This window comes from Leptodactylus fuscus, chromosome 11 (assembly GCF_031893055.1).
Source record: "Leptodactylus fuscus isolate aLepFus1 chromosome 11, aLepFus1.hap2, whole genome shotgun sequence".
Taxonomy (NCBI): domain Eukaryota; kingdom Metazoa; phylum Chordata; class Amphibia; order Anura; family Leptodactylidae; genus Leptodactylus; species Leptodactylus fuscus.
This window is the reverse complement of record NC_134275.1, coordinates 33,993,050-34,015,163: the sequence shown is the minus strand read 5'-3', so window position 1 is coordinate 34,015,163 and position 22,114 is coordinate 33,993,050. Positions and strand designations below refer to the sequence as shown.

Genomic DNA, 22,114 nt, shown 5'->3' with positions numbered 1-22,114 from the left:
CACCTCATTCTGAATTTTTTTCCAGCTTCCCAGTTGATTGCACAGAATATTGAATGGTGCCATTACAAAGTACAATTTGTCCCACAAACAATAAGCCATCATGTAACTCTGTGAACTGAAAAATGAAAAAGTTATGGCTCTTGAAATGTGAGGAGGGAAAAACAAAAATGCGAAACCAAAAAATGGTCTGGTCCTTAACCACTTCCGGACCGCCCATAGACTATAAACGTCCGGATAGTGGTTGCCTAGTTCTGACAGGACGTACTGGTACGTCCAGTCAGAACACAGCAGCTGCACGGAGATCGTGCAGCTGCTGAAGCTGGGAGCCGGCTGTAACTTCAGCCGGAGCTCCCAGAGAGATAGCAGAGAAGGTTTATTCCCTTCCCTGCCATCTCGATCGCTGTGTATACAGTGCTCAATGAGCGCTGTATACACGGCTATGGGTGCCGCCATGATGCGGCCGCCCTCTGACCCGGCGGTCATGTGATCTGCCGGGAGCAGCATCTTGCAAGAGCTGCTGGGTCCTACAGGACCCAGATCAGCTCTGTATACTGTGTATACAGCATGCAGGAGGCTGTATTCCTCCTGCAACTGAGGCTAAATGTACCAGCCTCAGTTGCAGGGGAAATCAGCCTCCAATACAAAAAAAAGTGATCAGATGTCCCCAAAGGTCTCTTATCACCTTATGGGGACACAATCTGAAAAAATAAAATAAAAATATAATAAAAAAGTTTTTAAAAAATGTAATTAAATAATAATAATAAAAAAATACGCTAATAAAATGCCGTTATTAAAGGTTATAGCCCCACCCCTGACGACACCATACAAAATAAAAATTACCGGAAAGGTAGGAAAAACTATTTTATAAAGTTTTTCAGTGACACTTTGTGTTATTAAATAAAAAAAATAATAATAAATTGAAAACCAGACACAATTTTCCTCCTATTATGTTTATATTTTCCTGGATATAAAAACAATTAAAACACATTTGAAAATAAAAACAACATAAAAATAAAGCCCTATGTGTCCCCGAAAAAAAGACGCAAAAATTAGTTGAGTGAGACATACGGGGAAAATGTTAGAGCCCTCAAAACCGCACATACAAAATAAACCTAAAATGTGTCTGGTCCTGGACCACAAATTGGCCCGGTGCTGAAGTGGTTAAGGGGTTAATATCTACCCAGCCTGCAATGTTGACAACAGGAAATAAAATCGGGGTCAAAATGAATAAGAAGTGATAAAACTTACTTTGCCAAAGCTGCCCCTACCCAACATCTTGTGGAGGATGAAGCGGCTGATGGTAAGGCCGGAGTAGGGGCCTGATATTTCAGCGTCTTGGCTGCTGCCAGGGGTCAGCTCCAGGTCCTCCGATCCTTTATCCTGGGATTTTCTTTTCTTGTTCTTCTCCTTTAGTCCATCGTCACTCTCCTCTTCTCTCTTCCTCTTCTTCTCCTCTCCTCTTCCAGGGGACGCCATTCTGATCGTCTCACACAATCCAATATCCAAAAGGCTAAATAAAATCTGAAGAAATCCGTAGAAACTCTTCTTCTCTCCGCCGTCGACAGTTAAGAACTGAATGTCAGTTGGCCGTGCACAGGTGACGTGATGTCATGGCCGTGAGACCCTCAGGTAGCTCCTGCCTGGCAGTGTTCCATTGCCCTGCACTGCCATATACACTGTAGGGTTGGCATCATGGGGGACAGTCCAGTGTCCTAAAGATTGTGAGAGACCTTTATGGCAACTTCTAGTGCTGCATTATTAGTAGGTGGGGAAGAAGTGACCGCTATATGAGGGCCGGCCGTGCCCATAGTCCATTATTATAGAAAGTGTTACTACTAATATGTATGGAAAGAATATATGTGTAATACATGTTCCTGGGTGTCTATAAAAAACATAATCGTTTGAAAGGGCTCGGACAATGGTTATTGGGACACTCTACTCTTCTTTATGGGAGCACTGTAGTCTTCTTTATGGGACACTCTAATATTCTTTAGGGGCACGTTAATCTTTATGGGAGCACTCTAATCTTCTTTAGGGGTACTCTAATCTTTAGGGGGCACTCTGGCACTAAGTGTACAGAAAATGATCATGTGAAAATTCTTCCCCCTCTTACAATGAGCTTTACTCTAGATTTAGTGTATCCAGGATAGAGAGGGATTAACCATTTAATTGTAATAGCGCTCCTGGCCCTGGCAGAGATGGAGGGGGGGACATTAAACTGAGGGAGAGATGAAGAGGGGACATATAATTTACAGGTGACTGTAGGAGGATTATACTGTGTGGGGTCACATGGAAAACGACTGAGAATGGGCGGAGTCAACATAAAAGAGGGCAGAGCTAAATTTGCAGCACGTGCACATTTTGTCCCTCTTTCTGCTCTGCGTAAATTGGGAGGTATGATAATACCCCCTAAATAATGGTCCCCCCTGTGCTATCTATACTTTATTAAGAGGACCCTCTCCATATCCCGCCCCAAGCCATATTGTTATTAAGGGAACTGTCCACACCACCAATATGTTATGCAGACATGGAGAGATCTCCCTCAATAAAGTGCAGGTAAATGTTTAAATATAATGATTAAATATACACCATATTGCCCAATTGTACCAACCCTGCCCCGCCACCAAATAACAAAACTTTATTGACATGCACAGGGTATAAATTATTACCAGAATACTTATATACGGTAGGTTGTTGTAAGGTCTGAACCTACATAACAGCACTTGATGGACCCATCGACCATAATGTGCCTCATTGGTTTCTATCATAGTGAATGTCATAGTGCTAACATGTCTGATGTAACTCTGATGGGAACGCAGCCTAAATGTCCTGCTCATTGCCGAACCAAATCACTAGATGTATCTGTACACCAAGCAGTTGTGTACCATATGGTGAAACTAGATTGGCAGACTGTACATTACATGTCTGATGGATATATTGTGATCAACACCTATATTCGGTACATTACTAACTGGAGCTTCCTATACAGGGCTAGAAAACAATATACAATAGTAATAAGATTTATATTTAAAAAAATGGTCTATTAAAACAATCTTATTTTTGGAGCAGCTTCAGACACATGAGCTACAAGTAGAGCCCGGCAGACAGTACAATACAGTCACATGTCTGCAAATAAATGGCCTCCTCCTAATCTAGGACAAGGCGCTCCTCCTGCAGCTGTTGCCTAGTAACTAAGAAGCTGTACACACCATAGTAATGTGCGCCGGGTCAGGCAGGATACAATGTGTCCTCAGTATAGGAGCAGAGGAGCGATGAGATTTCTTGGAAAAACAGTTCTGGAATCCTGAGGTATGTGAGATCACTTTTTATGATGTATTCCTTTAGGGGTTGTCTTCATTTACTATATATAAGTGCACTTAAAGGAATTGTCCTGCTATAGACACTGTGATTGCTGGGAACCGCTCTGATCATGGGAACAGAGACCCCTTAAAGTTCCCCTGAGTGCTCATGTGACTGGGGTGGTGGCTGACTTGTACAGCCATGCTCTATTCACTTCTATGGGATCTCCAGTAGCCCATAGGAGTGAATGGAGCTGTGGCCACATGTGACAACCACCTTCCATTCCCTAAGAGTCACATTTTTTACTTTTACTTTTTTACTTTGAAAGCACCAAAAAACTGTATTAAATATGGTTTGCAGCCAGGGGTTTTCCATTAGAAGGAATATGCAAACTTTTGGACACTTAGGCACCGTGCACATGTGCGTGTCACCGGACCGTGATTTATTCGGCACATGGATGACACTTGTCTGTCACCTATGCCTCCAGGTCTGAGGTCAGTGAAAAATCACGGCCGCAAAATAGCGTCGCGTATACGATCCTCGCTCCCATTGAAATCAATGGGAGCGTGAACGGCCCGCAAAAGCTCACTCGGCGTCTACGTGCCACAGCACGCGGCACGTAACTCCGTGTGAACCCTCCCTTAGGGTCCATTCACACGGAGGAAAATGGCACTTTATTTGGCGCTGAATTTTCAGCGCTGTGAAAAAAAAAGCCTTCCATTGACTTCACAAATACACACGAATACCTGATGAGTCTTTTTTCCTTAGTGTCTTCATGGAGAAGACAATGGCAGAAATGGCTCCGCCAGTAATGGAGGAGGTAAGGTTTGGTGACTCCGTCATTGTCTATCCTGGACATTTTCCTCAGGTTATTGAATTTCCGGTATTTCCCCTCAGATGACAGGGGGTCTGTTCCCCACTGCGGTGAGTGAAGAGAAGCTCCAAGAAGTTTACAAGAAATCCCTACAGAAGATTTTTGGTACCAGTAAAGTATTTTTAGATGTCGCCAGCAAAACCAAACAACAGACCAAGCAAACCTATCAGGATATTGTGCAAGACAAGATGGCCGAACAGTACGTTCTGAAATCCGTATACCATCGCCTGTGATTATACTTGTTACTTAGGGTCTACTCTAACCATGTTCACACAGGTCTACCATTACATGTATTTCTCTTGTTGTTCTTGCAGCTATGCTCGTGGTCTGCAGTCCTTGGAACAGAGGGAATGGGGGAAGGCTGTCGCTGCGCTTTCTAAAGCCATTTACCTTTGTCCGGAGAAGGTACGGCCAGTTAAAGGGAGTCTGTCAGATCCCAAATACCACCAGGTCCATATAGGGGCTTTTGATAGGAACCTTTGTTGTCACAAACCAATGAAATAGCTTAGAGATAATCATATTTTTATAGATAAGGAAATCATCCTGCAAGTGCACTGGGGGTGGGGTTGGATAAGCTATATTAGCCTACAGACAGCTGCAAGTGCTCAGGTTCTTCTCTGGAATCACTGCCCTTTAGTTCAGAATCATATCTGCTCACAGTTATCTGTAAGGAAATTGTCTTGTACTATTGCATGTTCCTGTAGGTAGAGCTTTATGTCAAGAGAGCAGAAGCCTTCCTCCAGCTCTGTGATCTCCAGTCTGCGGCACTGAACTTACAGAAAGCTTGCTCCATAGCGCCCCCACTCAAAGAGCACATGGAACTGCTGGCCCTTACTTATTACCTGCAGGTAACCTTGGGATTGTAAAGTTGGGTTATGCTTCTATATGCTTCTAGTGGTAACTGTTCACATTGCTGTGCAGGGACAGCGCTTGTTCGAGCAGAACAGCCATTTGGATGCCCTGGAGTTTTTTACACACGCCGCAGAGCTGGAGCCGCAGAACAGACATTATCACATGTGCAGGTGAGAGGATCCACACATTTACCGCAAATCTGTCAAAATGAGTTTCTAGACCACTGTTTTTCAAGGAGACCTCCTCAGTGTCCCCACATGTAATATCATGGCCCCTAAAGTATCCCCACATGTAAAATAATGGACTCCACATGTAAAATAAAAAACCCCACATACAATAAAATTTCTCGCACATGCCCCTACATATAATATAATGGTCTCAATGCTCAGTGATGTTTAAGGAGTGAGCAGATTAAGGGTAAATTTTTTTGGTCAGGATTTTGAGGCCGTATCCGCCTCAAAATCTTGACCAAAAAGACGGCTCCCATTGAAATCAATGGGAGCCGGTCAGTTTTTTTCCCGGGAACCATTTGTTCCAGCTCCCAGAAAAAGAAGCAACGTACTCATTCTTTCAGGCGTGCCTCGCGACATCCGCCTCAAGACACTCTCTCCCGACTAGGCCCATTCATTTGGGCCTAATCTGGAGCAGAGTGCGCGACTGGATGCCAGTGCACTGCAGTCGCAGCTACCCGTATTTTGCGCTGGAACCTCTGCCTCAGGTTACGGTCCAAAAACCCTGTGTGAACTTACCCTAAGAAGGGGCCATTTGGTGTCTCAGTGGTTAGCACTGCAGACTTGCAGCGCTGAAGTCCTTAGTTTGAATCCTGCCAAGGGCAAAAAAACAAACCAAACACCTGCAAGGAGTTTGTATGTTCTCCGTGTGTTTGCGTGGATTTCCAACCCATACTGCAAAGACATACTGATAGGGAAAAACGTACATTGTGAGCTCTATGTGGGGCTCACAATCTACCAGAAAAAAAAAAAAAAAAAAAAAACTTACCCTAAGAGTACCATAGGCCTCAGGCTGTTCAGAAAGTTCCATAGTGACCCCTATACACATGGTGTATGGATGATATGCATCATTACACCACATGACCTGTTGAGGTTGAATCACAGGCCTTAGCAATCCTTGACAACACTCGGGAAGCTGGAAGATTCCCAAGTGACACTGTCTATTATATTTATTCACCTCCCTTGGTCTCTGTTAATTATACTGAGTTGTGAACCCCACAAACTACCTTATGGGGGCCTCTCACTACGGCACGTACCACTGTGGATAGTGGGGTATACCCCCAGATGTACATGTACCACAGGTGGAGAATCACTGTTCTAGACTGCATAATCTGTCTAGCCCTGCCTTCTGTATTATATTGCTCACCACTACTTTATTTTTTTTCCAATAGTATTTCTTGCCTTATTGCATTGGGAAGATTCACAGAATGTATGCGTCTATTAAATAAACAGCTGGAAGAAGAGCAAGGGAATGCGGACATATATGTAGTACGTGCCAGGCTGTACGATCAGCTCAATAAGGTAGGAATACACGATTATGGGTCACATTTACAATATTATGTTCAAAGGTTGTATACAGATACTGCAAGCTAGATGGCGCCATTATTATTGTACGTTCACATGATTTGTTAAGTTATAGAACTTACTGAATGATGTTTTAACAATCCAAAAATATACTAGAGAGTCAATCCCATCGGTGTCGGACTGACATTCCCTAGGTGCACTAAATAAAATGATTATGGGGGCCCACCTTTCAACAACCCCCAGGGAATAGACCATAGTAGCCATCAAATTTCCTCCGTTACCCTGGTGGGCACAGCTTGCACCAAATCCTATTACTCAGCTATATCATACCTATATTTGTCCATCAGGCCACATTGTGCTATCAGAACGTGCACACAGCTTTATCATTGGATCCACAGCACCATGACGCTCTCAACTTAAGGGATAAAATGATGGCAAAAGCGGAAGAAGCTAAAGATAAAGCTGTGAGCTTGGCTGTCCAGGGGCATCTACAAGACGCCTTGAAGAAGATCTGCTGTGCAATAGAGAACAACCCATTATCAGCTAAATATCACATTTTCAGGTATTATGTTCAGAATTCTATCTTTACCAGTTAAGGCTCAATTCACATCTACACCAGAGTCTCAGTTTCGAAACTCCATCACAATGTCTGCCGAAAATTGCCAGATGAAAAAGTGGTGCAAGTCCGACAGTTTCAGTTTAAAAGAATGATCACCCGATAGATCCCATTATAGTCAATGGAGTCCATCAAGCACCGTTGTTGTCCGTTGTTCTGGTCCTCCAATGGATCAGCTATAATCAATATAATATAGATAGATCATCAATGCTAATGGTGGTTGAGGTGACCTATGTCCTCATATCGCCTATACAGAACCAGTTCACAGGAACCTTATGATTGACAGCCCCAGCCATTCTAATTTCCCGGTGCTCCCCTCGGTGCATGCAGGTTTTATTTTTGGCCTAGTGCATGCACAGCAGTAATCAATGACATCAGCACGCATGCATGGGACTGTAATGATGCACTGGGACACGGGGGAAGTCATGGCTTGGGAAAAGCTGTCAGTCAGTGCACAGTCGGCGGTGCTATGTTACAGAGGACGAGCACTTGCTTGGAATGGGACCACCCTTGTAGCACTTGGCTACTATTTAGCATAAAAGATTAAAATTGATTTTATTGGCAAGAAGGATGTAGTGAACAGCAAAATGTTAAGTGCCAGTAGTTACAGGTTTTATTTTTTGGGTCTATGATATCGATGACCTATAGAATAGACCCTAAATATTACATTGGTAAAGTCCGACACCCCAACCAACCAGCTGTTGTGAATAGTTTGCAGCGCTTGAGTGAATTCCACTTCCTCGATCACATGGTACAGCTGAAGTCCTGTTCAAATGAATGGGGCTGAACCGCAATACCAAGCACAGCCACCATACGATATATGGCGCTGTACTTGGTAACTAGTAAAGAGGCCACAGCACTTGTTCAAATGCTGCAGTCCCTTCAATTAGATGATCTCTGCCTGCAATGCAAACCTTCTTCTTTGAGCTGACTCTCCTGGTCTGCCTGAGCCATAATGATTATAATGATAGTATAAGTGTGCACACCCTCATACTAATGTGTTCTGGTAGCAGCTACTCTATTTCTACTATAGCCCCGAGTCCACAATACGCCATTTGTATTCTTCACGCTGTATCCGAATCACTATAATTTTCCTGCTTGACTTTCAGAGGTACAGTGTACAAGAAGCTGAATGATTTCAGTCCCGCAGTGGATGACTTTGTCCGTGCCATGCAGCTTTGTAATGCAGGGGGCAGATATAGGAGCGAAGACATGGAGTTGTATACAGAGGCTGAACACCAGTTACTTCTCACCTACAATGACTTTGCAGTGCATTGTTACATGAAGGGATTCTACCAGGAGGGGGCGCTGTTACTGAACAAGGCGCTGAAGGGGGACAAGAGTAGGAAAGAGCTTTATATGAACAGGGGAGGTAAGTGATTCCTGTAGGTATGGAGCTGGTACAAGCTTATAATATTCATTCACATTTTATGCCACTTTGTGTCTTTTGGAGAACCTTAAGTTTTTTTTAATATAAGGTAATATTGTGGCTCTTGCTGCTTTTGCTACCTAGCTGCGGCAGGCGCATTTTCATCCTGATGCTGACGCAATTCCAGTGTCAGAATCAGGACCAAAATACGTGGTCACTAGCCTGTGTGAAGTAAGTCTTAGTATCATCATCATTGGGTCCATCAGTGACCGTAAGCATGGAGGACTAAAAGCCCCTTAGGCCTCCTTGCGAATGGAGCGCTAGTGCGCTTGCGTGATTGGCACTCCATTCACTACTATGCAGCTGTAGGTATTACTGAGGATTACAGTTCTGGCGGACCCATAGAAGTGAATGGAGGCAGTATGCGCACCATTACAGTAATTTCAATGGGAGTGCTGGAAATAGCTGAACCCTGTACAATAGCTATCTCTGACTGACTGAATCTGAGGGCTCAGACCCCTATCAATTATTCCCTATCACATTGATTGGTAATATTTTGCTTTCAAGGGAAAACCCCTTTAATAGGGTTGAGCGGCAATAACAGTCTCAATCTGTGAACAGGAGTAGCGCTGTATTTGGAATGGAGCCATGTTAATTCAGTGCGGATTCTGTTTGCAGGTAGTGGATATTTAGAAATTTCTACTTTTACATTTTTCTCCAACCCTAGATTGTTTCTTCCAGTTGGGGGAGCTAGCCTTCGCCTTGGCAGATTACCAGCAGGCATTTGACCTGGACGAGGAAGACTGGGGTATCAGGACTCGAGTGGCTGAGCTCCTAGATGAGCTAGGACTTCAGGCTCAGCATCAGAGGTGGGCACAGTTACAGGACTCGTACACCATGGATATTTTAGTCTCTGAACACTTTGGTCACCTCCTCGCAGGCAGTACCAGCAAGCTGAGCGTCACTTCTCAGAGGCCATCAAGAAACATCCACTGCTTCCCCAACTCTACCTCCACCGAGCCAGGCTCAGGCGCACTGTCCAGAATATTACAGGGGCACAAGAGGATGCAGTGATCTCTGTTCTGCTCAGCCCAAAAAGTGAAGAGGTACAGTAAAGACCCCTTAAGGGTTTATTTCCATGGACAGGACTGTCGGATAGCTGGGGGTCAGACAATTGGGAGTTCCAACAGTTTTGAAAAGTGGAGAGAGGTGGTGGGGTCCAAGATTCCCCTGTGTAAACGGACGGTAGCGCCGATGTGACCTATCCTCAGACTTGGCCAAGTTTTCTCGATTCATAGTCTCTTTGCTCTTGCAGACAGCACCAACCATCATGAATTTCTTTCCTGGGAAAACACTGGAGGAAATTATAACCAGCAAACTTGCCAGCAGCGCCCAAGATGTCCTGGGGAGAAATCTGGAGAATCTCCCGGCTACATGTAAAGACAGCATGTGAGTTATCCTAACACACAACGCAACATGGCCTGGAATGGGCAATATTCTCATGGCTTTTCTTGCTTTGCAGTCAGTCCACACATAGACAGATGGATGGCGCCCTTCCCAGAACCAGCAGAGAGCTTGCTGTTTGTATGACTGATCAGCAACTGGCAGACATGGTTTGCAAGCGCAAGAAGGTGGGTGGCATCAGTAGGGCGTGTTCACATGTACAGGTGGTGGTAAAGAGGGAAGCTGACACACAACCCTTCATTTTTTGGAGCTGTAGCTATAGTTTTACAGCTTTCCTAGTTTTTATTTGAAGGGGTCTTCCAGAACTAGAATATCAAACTCCACTTTCACCACTAAGGCAGAGACATCACGTCCATTGGTCACATGACCATGTTGAAACTCAGTACGATTCAAATTAGTGGGGATAGGATGCAATACCAAGGACAGTCACTATGCAATGAAAGGCGCTGTGCTTGGTAATGAGGCTGCAGAAATCAGTATCACATAGTCCCAGATAAGCCCTTTAGGCCGGGGCCCAATGTGGCAGAAATTCAGCAGAAAAAAAATGTGGCATTTTACAGTGACTGCAAGGTGAATAAGATTTTAGCAAATTTATCCCTACCTTGCGAAAAAATATGCACAGAGGGGCAACACGATGGCTCAGTGGTTAGCAATGCAGCCTTGCAGCGCTTGGAGTCCTGGGTTTGAATCCTGAGAACAACATCTGTAAGGAGTTTGTATGTTCTCCCTGTGTTTGCATGGATTTCCTCCGATACTCCAACGACATAATGATAGGGAAAAAATAAAGATTGTGAGCTCTATATGAAGCTCACAATCTACATTTAATATATAAATATATATATATATATATATATATATATATATATATATATATAAAATCAGCGGACATGTTGCGATTTCCAAAGCCATTGTGGTTTTGGAAATCGCAGCATGTCAATTATACCTATGGAAATGCTGTTGGTTTCCCTATACATACTTTCTGTGAAAAGCGCTGTAAGAAAAACCGTGATGCACTGCCGCTGTGGTTTCTCCCACAGCACTTTTTTGCTGCGGCCTGCTACATGGGGCTATAGCCTTATACAGTTCAACAAATGATTCCCAGAACATTCTCTATAGAAAAACACACAGCATGCCCTAAAACAACAACAAAAAAAACCCTCAAAAAACCATGGCTTCACATGTAAAAATTCAAAGGGAGCTGTGCATCTAAGATTTTTTATAGTTATAATTTTTATTTCAAGCATTGCATAAAATTTAGTTGTAATTCTCACCTTCACTCACCTGCTCTGATGTCAATGCCTACCTTGTCCCTGCTAGTCTCTACTTCCTGCTTGTTAAGACACAATGCAAATGCCTGTATAGCAGGGGTCCTCAAACTGCGGCCCGCCAAGCACTTCTGTCTGGCCCCGCCGACAACGCTGGCAGGCGTGCATTTATAATGAAGCTCCTGGGGAGCTCGGGCCAGGCCATGGAGCGCACTTCACTTTAACTATTGGAGGGCACTGCTCCCGATGTCTGTGCGACCTGCTCTGCCTCCGGCCCACTGTTTTAAAAAGTTTGAGGACCCCTGCTGTATAGCCAATCACTGATGGCTGCAGTGGTGACCCATTTTAGCCAGCGATTGTGTGAGCGAGCTTTTCCTGTGTGTCGGGTGGGACCACAAATACAGACAAGCATGGAACTTGCTAAGTGTGAGAACCTGAGTGGCAGAGGTCCAGTGATGGCAACTATCACTTTTTTTTCTTTTGTACATCTGTTTGTTGCCATATTACAAAAGCAACAAATTCTAGGGAAGAATACTTCTGTAAGGCATCTTCATATGTAATTATAGACATACAGAGGTAGACTAGGATTCCATAAAATTATGTGAATGTCACGCCACAGCACCATGCAAGAACTCAAAACATCAAAAACTCACATTGTAGGACTGCATATATAAAATGAAATGTGCAAAATGACTTCATGGAATATATAGAGAAGAAGAAGAAAAAAACCCATTTTTCTTTGTACCTACAGCTGAAAACAGATATCCAAGCAGTGCTTAACCAGCAAGGATACCTGAAGTCAAGAGCTCCACGTATCACTAGACCAGCGCAACCCCCGGAGGAGCCCCCTGACACACAGGCTCCTTATCACTGGAAGACATTTGGTCTTGGAGTGACAAGTGCTAGATAGAAAGGTATAAAGTATCTGGTTTGCAAGTGGTGGCTCTTCTGCTGTTGTGATACTACACATCCCAGCATGCCTGAAAGCAACTGGAGGGTCACGGCAGCACAAGAGGTAACAAAAATCAATGAAAGGAGGATCTATTGTTTTCCCTTAAAATTTTTATTGGATAACATTAAGAACATTACATTGAGTCATAACTGGAATTGTAAAACATGAGGCTCAGATTGTGTCACAGTCATGTTCTTCTGAGGTATTGTAATAAAATAGTAATTGTGCGATGAGAAGCGGTCATATTCCTATATTGATGTTCACTATGATCTATCAGGAGAGTCATCTGCGCTTCTATGGGATGGCGCTTGTCCCAACCTACATCAGTTCCATAGAAGTAAATGGAACGCACGCTACCACTCCATTCACACAGCAGACTTGAGGACCCCTGTTGAATGCTTAAGATTACACTGATGGGACCCAGACAATCAGACATTACCATCTGTGGATAGTTAATACATGGGATAACCCCTTAAAGACTAGAATTGTGAATTCAGAAATCCCAAGCTGCAGGTTAATATCATCTTAGTTCCCCTTGTATGATGACCATTACATCAGGGAATTGCTTAAAGTAAAATCACGAAATATTTACAGCAGCCCCAAAACAGAGCTTCACATTTCATTTTCCTTTCACAGAAAGTGCCAATACTTAAATGTATAAGACAAGATATTCTTTCCCTAATGCAGCGGTGAATGTACGACAGGCTGTAGTCTGAAAAAACCTCCGCCCAACATGAGGCCATTTACAGTAGTGTTACGAAATGCATTATGAGCCAAGTAATCTTAAAGAAGTTTTAAAGCTCCAAATCGATATTTAATGCTGATCCGTCAAGGTTCGACACCCAGATCATCTGTCCTAGCAGCTTCCGGGTGCCATAGGATGCTAATGGATGGGAGTTGATTGCAGCAGCGCTCCTAGTAAAGGAATAGAAGTGAGTCAGCAGCACCCATCCACTAGCAACTTCTGGCACCTGAGCCTGCTAGACCAGATTACTTATGTGGGATCTGAGTGTTGGACCCTAATAGATCACACACAGACAACCTGTGGATAGGTCGTCAATAGGAAATATCAATTTGGGGCCGGAACACCCCTTTAACCATCTTATCAAATGATGGACTATCATCAATACCGGTAGAAGTCGGCCTCTAGGACCTTCACTTACAGTATATGCATGATATAGTGAAACTAAAGCCCAGCTCAATGCATGTGAATGGAGCCGACTGTAGCACAATTGGTTGGCCACTAGCATTGATTTGAGAAAAAAAAAACATATAAAAGCCATATAAGACCACGGCTGAAATATTCCCAGGATTGTAAAGAGCGATGGCATATGTTAGCATTATGTCATCACTTTATAAGATGGGGATACCCCTTTAAACGTGTTTGCCCTAGCTCTAATATTATATAAAGACTATACAGTAATATTAAAATTAGATGCAAATAATCTTTTATAGCATCAATCCTGCAGATTCTGGAAGGACAGTCACTCCTAAGATGATAAAATATTACCACAATCGGGGGAATTTATTAAGACTGGCTGCTCTTATGTTAGTCTTGATTTCTTGTGTGCTGGAATAGATGCACTTAATTTATTAAGGCTCCATTCACATCTGCATCAGGATCCAGCAGAAATCACAGATGAAAAAGTCCCACAAGGCCAACTTTTTTGTCCTGCAATGTCCATTAGAAAATAACTAATAGGACACCCTATGGACCTCATTATAGTCAACCTAAAGCCTGGTTCACACATGGTAGTTGGTTGCAGTTTTTGTTCCATGCTTAAACTAAGAACAATGTAAATACTTGCAGCACTTCTCCCTTTAGGGATCCAATCCTGGTCTAGGTATGAACTTGACCTGTAAACTGCTGATGGAAAAGGCAGCGATTCTTCGAACATGTCTTCATTTCTTTGGAAAGGAACTATACACTGCAGACTGTAGTATTTTGGCCAGTACTTACCTAAAGGATGCAAATAAAACCAAAGAAAGATTCTACCAGGAGTTCACAAATAGAATAAAGTCATGATAAAAGTTCAGTTTGCAGATTTACACTGAAACAGCGCCACTCTTATTCAGGGGATGTGTCTGGTATTGCAGCTTATTCCCATTCTAGGGCTGAGCTACTATAATAGCACTGGGGGTAGCACTGTTTATTTATTTTTTTTGGAGGGGAGGTCACCCTTTTTTTTTTCGAACAAACCCTTTAAGCAGCAGTCCATAAGATGTGACTGTATGCAGAAATGAGTTTGCACTTGGCAAACCATTGTGTGACCGGATGTGCGTGAAGGTCGTTCTGTAGAGGAAAAATTGCCTCTGTATTACTCCAGCCTTCATAAATAGTAGTTGATCCGGAACGCTACAGTTTTACAGCCTGTGGACGAGAAAACCCTCTCATCTTCAGGGAAATAAACCAGACTGTCTGTGACAGAATGTACCAGGTCCTCTTCAGACGCCAGACCCATCTGCTCCAGCTCGCTGCGCACACAATACCGGACGTGGTTGGGACGGAGAGGTAGGAAAGGCACAATGACATCGATGAGATTCTGTTCGATAATCTCCGACTGCCAGAAACCATCTAGAAAAGATACAGGACAGTTAGGCATACCATGCAATACAATAGGATATCTACAGGGCAGGTCTACCTGGGTGTGAACATAGAAAACTGCCTAAAATCCATTTCCTAATATTCACTTATCCCCTTTGGAAGTGACCTATATATATTAACTAGGATCTATTTTTGGAGTAGGGCTTATATTTCAATCCTTCTTCAAAAACCCTGGAGCTTATTTTTGGGGTAGGGCTTATTTTTGGAGAAACAGGGTATATAGAGGAGGATCTCATACTACTATTACATACATATGCCATACTAGAGACCCCTCTGCTTTGGATTATAGAGGAGGGTCATACACAGGTATCCCATTACTATTATATACATATGCTGTTATTGCAACTAATGAACATGTCAATAACTCCATGAAATAACTGCAGCAACTTTGCATTGAGCTGTTGCTCTGTTATTCTACCTGGAAATGTATGACTACATTGACGACAGGCTGTTATCATTCCATTTGTCAGTAAGGTGTCCGACAATGACTGGATAATGTCATTTGACAAGGGAAATGTTCATTCATACATTTCCAGGAGGAATAACGATTTCTTAAGAAAAGACAATGCTAGCATAATTTAATGGAAAACAAAAGTAGTTACTGAAATAGACATGTTGTAAGTGAGATATTAATCAATATGTCTATCCAGGTAGGTATAACGATACTCACGTTCTTGGTCAGCGACCACAGCTTTTGTTATGGCAGGCACCACATCACTCAGCTGTATCTCCTCTCTGTCCTTGTGCCCCCTCCAGAAATTCAGGGCTACATTATTAATCGCTTCTCCCCCTGAATTACTGGAGAAATGAGAGAACAAAATGCAAAATTCTTACTTCCACCTGCAGTTCACTGCCATCTACAATGTTCTAGAATTCATCACCTGTCCTGTTTGTCATGGAATAACCCCTTTAAAGGGGCACACTGACTGAAACATGTTACCCCCTATCCACAAGATAAGGGGTAACTTGCTAACTGGTGGTGAGCAGCCATTGAGATACCCACCCGTCATGAGAATTGGAGTCATCTAAATGGAGGCAGGACAAGTATGTGCTCCATGCACTCCACTGCTGCTCCATTCATTCTCTATGGGACTGCTGTAGTCGGCTATCACCAGCGGTCCCATAAAAATGCACAGCTTGCGCACGCGTGGCAAGCCACTTAATTCATATGGGGGCTACATATGTATGATCATAGGAGTCAAGAAGTTAAAATCTCCCCCACACTGATCAGCAAGTTACCCTGACTATCCCTTTAGGGAACAATATGTCCTCTCCAGCAAAATACAGAATACAATATTCCTATTAATGCAGTGGACCAATGACTTAACCATGTCACCGCCTAACATTTGTACCCATAGTACAGTCTACAGGAGAGTGACTGTGTACTTACCTTACAAACACAAATATGGCCTTCTTGTAGTTGGAACCAAAGACGACCCAAGATGAACCCAGGAAGGGGGCAATAACATCAATGAGCCCTGGATGCATCTTATCCATCTCCTCAAACAAAAACATGGAGCGGCTGCAGGCGGTGAGGTTCCCCTGGATCCATTGCTTCAGGTCCTCCTGTATCACCACAATATGATGAGTTGTGCAGATATATTAGTGCATATTACACAACTTCTAGGATAATTTCACTGTTTCCACCATCTACTTACTCACTGCAGTTTATTTCTATCACCTGCATTCAGAAACCTTCCCATCCATGTTATTGCTGACCTGTGACCTGCTGATTTAGTGCCAACGTTTACGGTAGGGCAATACCCCCGGCTATCAGCGCCTGATAATTCCTATCTCATTCCAACAATACAGTGGACTTGTCACTTTCCTCATTACATTACACGTTGCAGCCAAGCATAAAGGTAGGGATTTTTATATAGAAACTATTAGGAAATGCGGAAACAGACCATGACAACAAAATAACACAGTTTTGGCCATTTTTTTTCCTAACATAGGATACAATGGGCAATGGATGTTACTCAGTCTGGAAGTGGCTTACTCGCTTCTTGCTGCTAAAAATACATGCATGTCTCATTAAGCCAAGTGTGCAGGTATGCAAGGAAGTCAGAAGAAATAGCTGGAGGCTGAACAAACGTATGGTCAATAGCCATCTACAATTTATGGGAATCGTAGGTAGAGAATAGACACCAACAGATCCCTTTATAGTTAATAGGGTCCAATGGGCCCCCTTGGTGTCTGCTGTTCTGGTTCTCTGACTGAGCAGAACAATGGATACAGCAGCACAGATGTGAACATAGCGTAATAATCCAGTTCCATTCACCATTACCTGATCTTGCCATCAATGAATGGAGCCATTCATCTTACACTTGTGGCTCAGGCTACTTTGGAATATAGTGTTGGCAGCCGAACCACCATGTCTACCTCTGTACCTTTCACTTATAATGGTGGCAGAGGCAGTGCCCCTTTAAGGCGCTGATTATAAGTATTGTTCTTACCTTGTACTGATTCACATTCTGGGCATGAGGAAAGTGCAGGATTGGAGAGAAGCGGTGCACATACGGACTCCGGTTTCCATCCCTGTACAAGTGTTTAACCAGCAGGGAGCTCACAAAAGTTTTACCAGTCCCACTCCAGCCATGGAAGGACAGTACTAGAGGCTTACTGGGCCGGTCTGTCGCCACAAATACCTTCAGGGCCTTCACCAGCTGCTCCCTAGCCAAGTGCTGACCAAACACGTTGCGAGAAAGATCGCAATCCAATGCTGCAGAGGAAAAAAAAAAAAGTAGAACTTTATTTATATCCATGAACATATTAAACAAGTGCCATGTAGTATTATTATCCCTGCTCCAAATCACTACCTTGTACCTCCGACACTTGTCACAATGGAAAGAAATGGAAGCAGACAAGAAAACTTTCTATGGTAACCAAGCCGATATACTTACCTTACCAATTCCCCACCTCACCTGTCCTGCAGCTTTCCCGGTCCACCGCCCATCTCTGTATCCTGGATTTAAGCGACAACATTTCTACAAAGACGTGTGACTGCTGTAACCAACCACTGCATGCAGAAGACGGAAACCTGTCATGCCGGGTCCGACCATGAGCGCCGGTGAGCGTTTTGAACTCTCTGCGGCGAAACGTTTTTTTTTTTTTAAACCGGACACAGAGTACTGCACGTCCGACTCAGTGTCCGGTTTAAAAAAAAAAAACGCTCACCGGCGCTCACAGCCGGACACTTCTCAAACCCATTCAAATGAATGGGTTTGGAAAGATGCCGGAAGGTTTCCGTCTCCTGCCCAGTTTTGTGCAGGAAATGGAAACCTGCAGAACGGAGTGCCAGGCGCAGATGTGAACGAGCCCTTAAGAATTCTGACCCACTGCAGGCGTTCCCACCAATCAGACTTGAAATCTAAGGCATACCTGAGTGGGTGCAGTTTTTAGGAGTCACATCATGTTCGTCAGGCCAGGCGCCCTGCCCCGGCCTACTCTGACCCCTGCCCAGAAAATGGACACATTCTTTTCTGCAAAAACGGCCACTTTTGCATGACCAGTTTTGTACATTCTCCCTTCTTTTTCTACTTTTATTTAAATCTCACAATTTTTGAATTTTTTTTGCAACAGGAAATATAAAGGAAGCATTTCTATTTCTCCATCTGTTGGGTCCTCTTACAGCTCAATAAAAAACTGCAGATGTGTTTTACATCAAACGACTGAAAAAGTATTACTTTCCCTGAATATATTTTTTCTTCTTTTTAATCACATTTAGGACTCACAAACCACCAGAAAAAGGCGATGTGTGATTCCAGCTTTAGGCAAACATGTAAAAATTCCAACAGGGAGATTCAGCAGCCTGTTTACCCCTAAGCCACCGCAGCAATAACCACCTGAAATTGGGGAGTTTTGGTGCAGTTCACCGACAGAATCTCGGAGGGCCGGCTGTATTCATTTCATTATGACGCTTTTATTGTAAGCCGCCATGGTCCCTCGCCATTTATGTCATATTGTGGTCATGTGACCACCCTCAAGCAATGGGTGTAGAATAGTTAGGTGGCATCACTAGTATCACCCCATATGTAATACAACCCATGATCCCCTATACTGCCATCACACAGAAGCCTGGGGGAACTTAGTGAAGCATGCCCAGCAGCATAAACTAGCATGACGATGACATCACACTCACAGACATGACGTCACACTCACCATTAAGATCCGGTCTGAAGCCGCACTCGCAGGAGTTGTACAGGTTGCAGTGGAAAGCGGGCAATTCCCAGCACCGGCCGGTGCCCACAAGCAGCAGGAATAGCAGGACTAGGCCTCCCGCCATTACCTGCCCCACAGCATAACGGGAACGCTGTGTCCTGACCGTGTGCACTGCGCCTAAACTTCTCTGTCTACTGTTTCAGGAACTCAACACTGAGGGTGACGTCACGGTCATGTGACCACATCAGCTGACCCACACTGCCCTCTGGTGTTATATAGACGGAAGTGCGGCGAGCTTCTATGTCGGTCACAATGTGATGTACAGGCGCCCTCTGCTGGCGGCGAGGATCTCTGCAGCATTTTTGGTGTCATGATTGAACCATTCCCTCCAGGGCCTTCTTTCTTTAGGACATGTCTGAGGGGTCTGTGATTTGGGATAATCTATTAGGCTAAGGCGAAGAACTGCTGTGTGAACGCATTGCGATTCTTTCCGCAGCGCTTTTAAGAGAAAGTTCACAGAGTTTTCCCTGCGGACTTTCTCTTAACATTATATCTACGGGAAAGCCGCCGGTGTTTCTGTAAATATAATTGACATGCTGCGATCTTTTCCGCAAAGTGGGGTTGCATACCTCCCAACCGTCCCGATTTCCGCGGGACATTCACTAATTTGGTGTCCTGTCCCGCGGTCCCGGTCTGCGGGAGGTATGTTCTGATTTCAACTCATCGGCGTCCGGAGGACGCCGATGAGTTGAACATATAAGCGAGTAAAGCAGGAGCTTTCACAGCTCAGTTCCTGCCTTACTGCTGCGCTCCGGCGTGTGTAGGCACGATGTGATGATGTCACATCAGGCCTACAACTATGTGAGTGGAGTGAGAGAGCGGCGGGGGAGCGTTGGAAAGTGAGACACTGGGGCAGATGAAGGGGGGAGAACGGCATGGCACTTGGGCAGATGAAGTGGGGGGGAGAACGGCATGACACTGGGGCAGATGAAGGGGGAGAACGGCATGGCACTGGGGCAGATGAAGGGGGGGAGAACGGCATGGCACTGGGGCAAATGAAGGGGGGCGAGAATGGCATGACAATGGGGCAGATGAAGGGGGGAGACATGAATCTGGGGGCAGAGATGGGGGGACATGAATCTGGGGGCAGAGATGGGGGGACATGAAACTGGGGCAGAGATGGGGGGACATCAAACTGGGGGCAGAGATGGGGGGACATGAAACTGTGGGCAGAGATGGAGGGGGAACATGAAACTGGGGGCAGATAAAGGGGTTATATGAAACTGGGAGAGATGGAGGGGGGAATATAATTTACAGGTGACTGTAGGAAGATTATACTATGTGGGGGAACATGAAAAATGAATGAGAATGGGTGGAGTCAACATAAAAGTGGGCGGAGCTAAGTTTGCCACAGCGTGCACAGCATATTTTGTCCCTCTTTTGGTTCTTCAAAAGTTGGAAGGTATGGGGATGGGATTCGCATGAATTCCATCCACTTTGCCTGCACTGTACAACACCGCAATTTTTCTCGCAGCGTCTCCGCTGCAGGCAAATCACAGCGTTTCCGGTCTGTGGGGCCCCAGCCTTAAAGTTTCCTTCATGCACATTTTTTATGGTGTTTTTTTTCCGAATTTATGAAAAATATGAAAAAGTTTGTGTTTTTTTTATCAGCATGTCTTTGGTGGAGTTTTTTTTTTTGTTGCCATGCTTTTATATAGGTTTACTAGCTTCTGCCTACGACTTCAACTGCGGGTTGTTGAAGTGGTTGATCCGCCTATATTCAGCAAACTGCTGCCGTCGATGGTTTGCTTGCTCCAGCGTTTTGGCAGCTCTTAAGCTGTCCTGCTCCTGATCTTGTTCCTCACTTCGTGCCTGTGATTCTTCCGGCATCTCAGCAGCTCGCTGGGACGCCATATAATGAGCATGTTGTTGGTGATCCACCTGCATCGGCGTTTCGACAACTGTCAAGCTGGCCTGTCGCTGAATGTATTCCTCGCGCTGTGCCCGTGATTATTGCGGCATCAAAGCAGCTTGCTAGAAAGCCATATAATGAGTGTGTTGGCATTGATGATCTCCCTGCTCCAGCGTTTCGGCAGCTCTCAAGTTGGTCTGGCACTGAAGTTGTTCTTCGCACTGTGCCTGTAATTGATCTAGCATCTCAGCAGCTCGCTGCAACGCCATATAATGCATGTATTGTTGGCATCAATGATCCCCCTCATTGGTGTTTGTCCATTTCAGTTTGTCTGCACTGCATGGAGCAGATCAGATAATATGCAAATGTGTGTACAGAATTCACTGAGGGTTAGCGTGTGTTTACACGGAGTGATAACAGCCCTGGCTGAGATAAGGTGCTGCAAGAGCAGTGTAATATAGTATGTTAACATAAATTCATAACAGTCGAGGTTACAATCTATGTGCCAAATTTCATCCAAATTTGTTTTTGCGTGATTGACTAACAAACATCCAAACACACAAACTTTCACATTTATAATATTAGTAGGATTCATATAGTTTATATAGGTTTATGTTTAAAGGGATTGTCCATGAATTACAGAAAATTCAGGGGTGGCTTTAAAAAATAAAAAAGGCTAGGTTCATACTAGTGTCGCTGTTCAGGTCCGCCAGGGGACTCAGACAATGGAGAAGCAGACTGCTAAAATAATGTTAACACACAGAGCCTGGCGGACACCATTGACTAAGAAATCTGTAGACAAAAGACTTACCTGACACCATTGGTATCAGTGGTTTTGAGATACAGAGATGCCTTGATAGTCTTTAAAGGGGTTGTCCCACGTCGCATACTTACCCGTCTTCGTTCCTCTAAAATCTTCTGTCTTCCGGCTTTGTCTCGTCATTGGTGGGCGGGGTCACATATGCAAAGCCAAGCGGCGAGATGCCGCCGGCCCTGCTTGCGCGCTCATACACCAGTCTACCCTTCACAATGCAAATACAGACCCGACACCCTGTAGCATTGTGAAGGCTAGACTGGTGTATGAGCTTGCACGCAGGGCCGGCGGCATCTCGCCGCTTGGCTTTGCATATGTGACCCCGGAGCGGAACAGCATCGCTTCTGCCGCTGCTGTCTTCATGCAGGGCAGAAGCATAGCGATGTGCCTGTGCC

At 44.4% G+C, this 22,114-nt stretch overlaps 2 protein-coding genes across 2 annotated transcripts; one reads left to right on the top strand and one right to left on the bottom strand.

Annotated features, from left to right (window-relative positions):
* Positions 1-3,226: 3,226 nt before the first annotated feature.
* On the top strand, positions 3,227-12,191 carry TTC16 (tetratricopeptide repeat domain 16). Its single transcript, XM_075260194.1, has 14 exons — positions 3,227-3,309; positions 4,069-4,120; positions 4,198-4,373; positions 4,489-4,579; positions 4,879-5,022; positions 5,096-5,196; positions 6,429-6,558; positions 6,909-7,123; positions 8,287-8,549; positions 9,274-9,415; positions 9,487-9,652; positions 9,862-9,995; positions 10,069-10,177; positions 12,027-12,191. The coding sequence occupies exons 2-14, from the start codon at positions 4,076-4,078 to the stop codon at positions 12,183-12,185; spliced, it is 1,875 nt and encodes a 624-aa protein (XP_075116295.1). The 5' UTR covers positions 3,227-3,309; positions 4,069-4,075; the 3' UTR covers positions 12,186-12,191.
* A 185-nt stretch (positions 12,192-12,376) lies between these two features.
* TOR2A (torsin family 2 member A) lies at positions 12,377-19,151 on the bottom strand. Its single transcript, XM_075259097.1, has 5 exons — positions 18,994-19,151; positions 17,289-17,554; positions 16,223-16,398; positions 15,503-15,630; positions 12,377-14,802 (listed from the first exon to the last, which is right to left on the bottom strand). Exons 1-5 carry the CDS (start codon positions 19,115-19,117, stop codon positions 14,558-14,560), a joined length of 939 nt encoding a protein of 312 aa, XP_075115198.1. The 5' UTR covers positions 19,118-19,151; the 3' UTR covers positions 12,377-14,557.
* Positions 19,152-22,114: the final 2,963 nt, after the last annotated feature.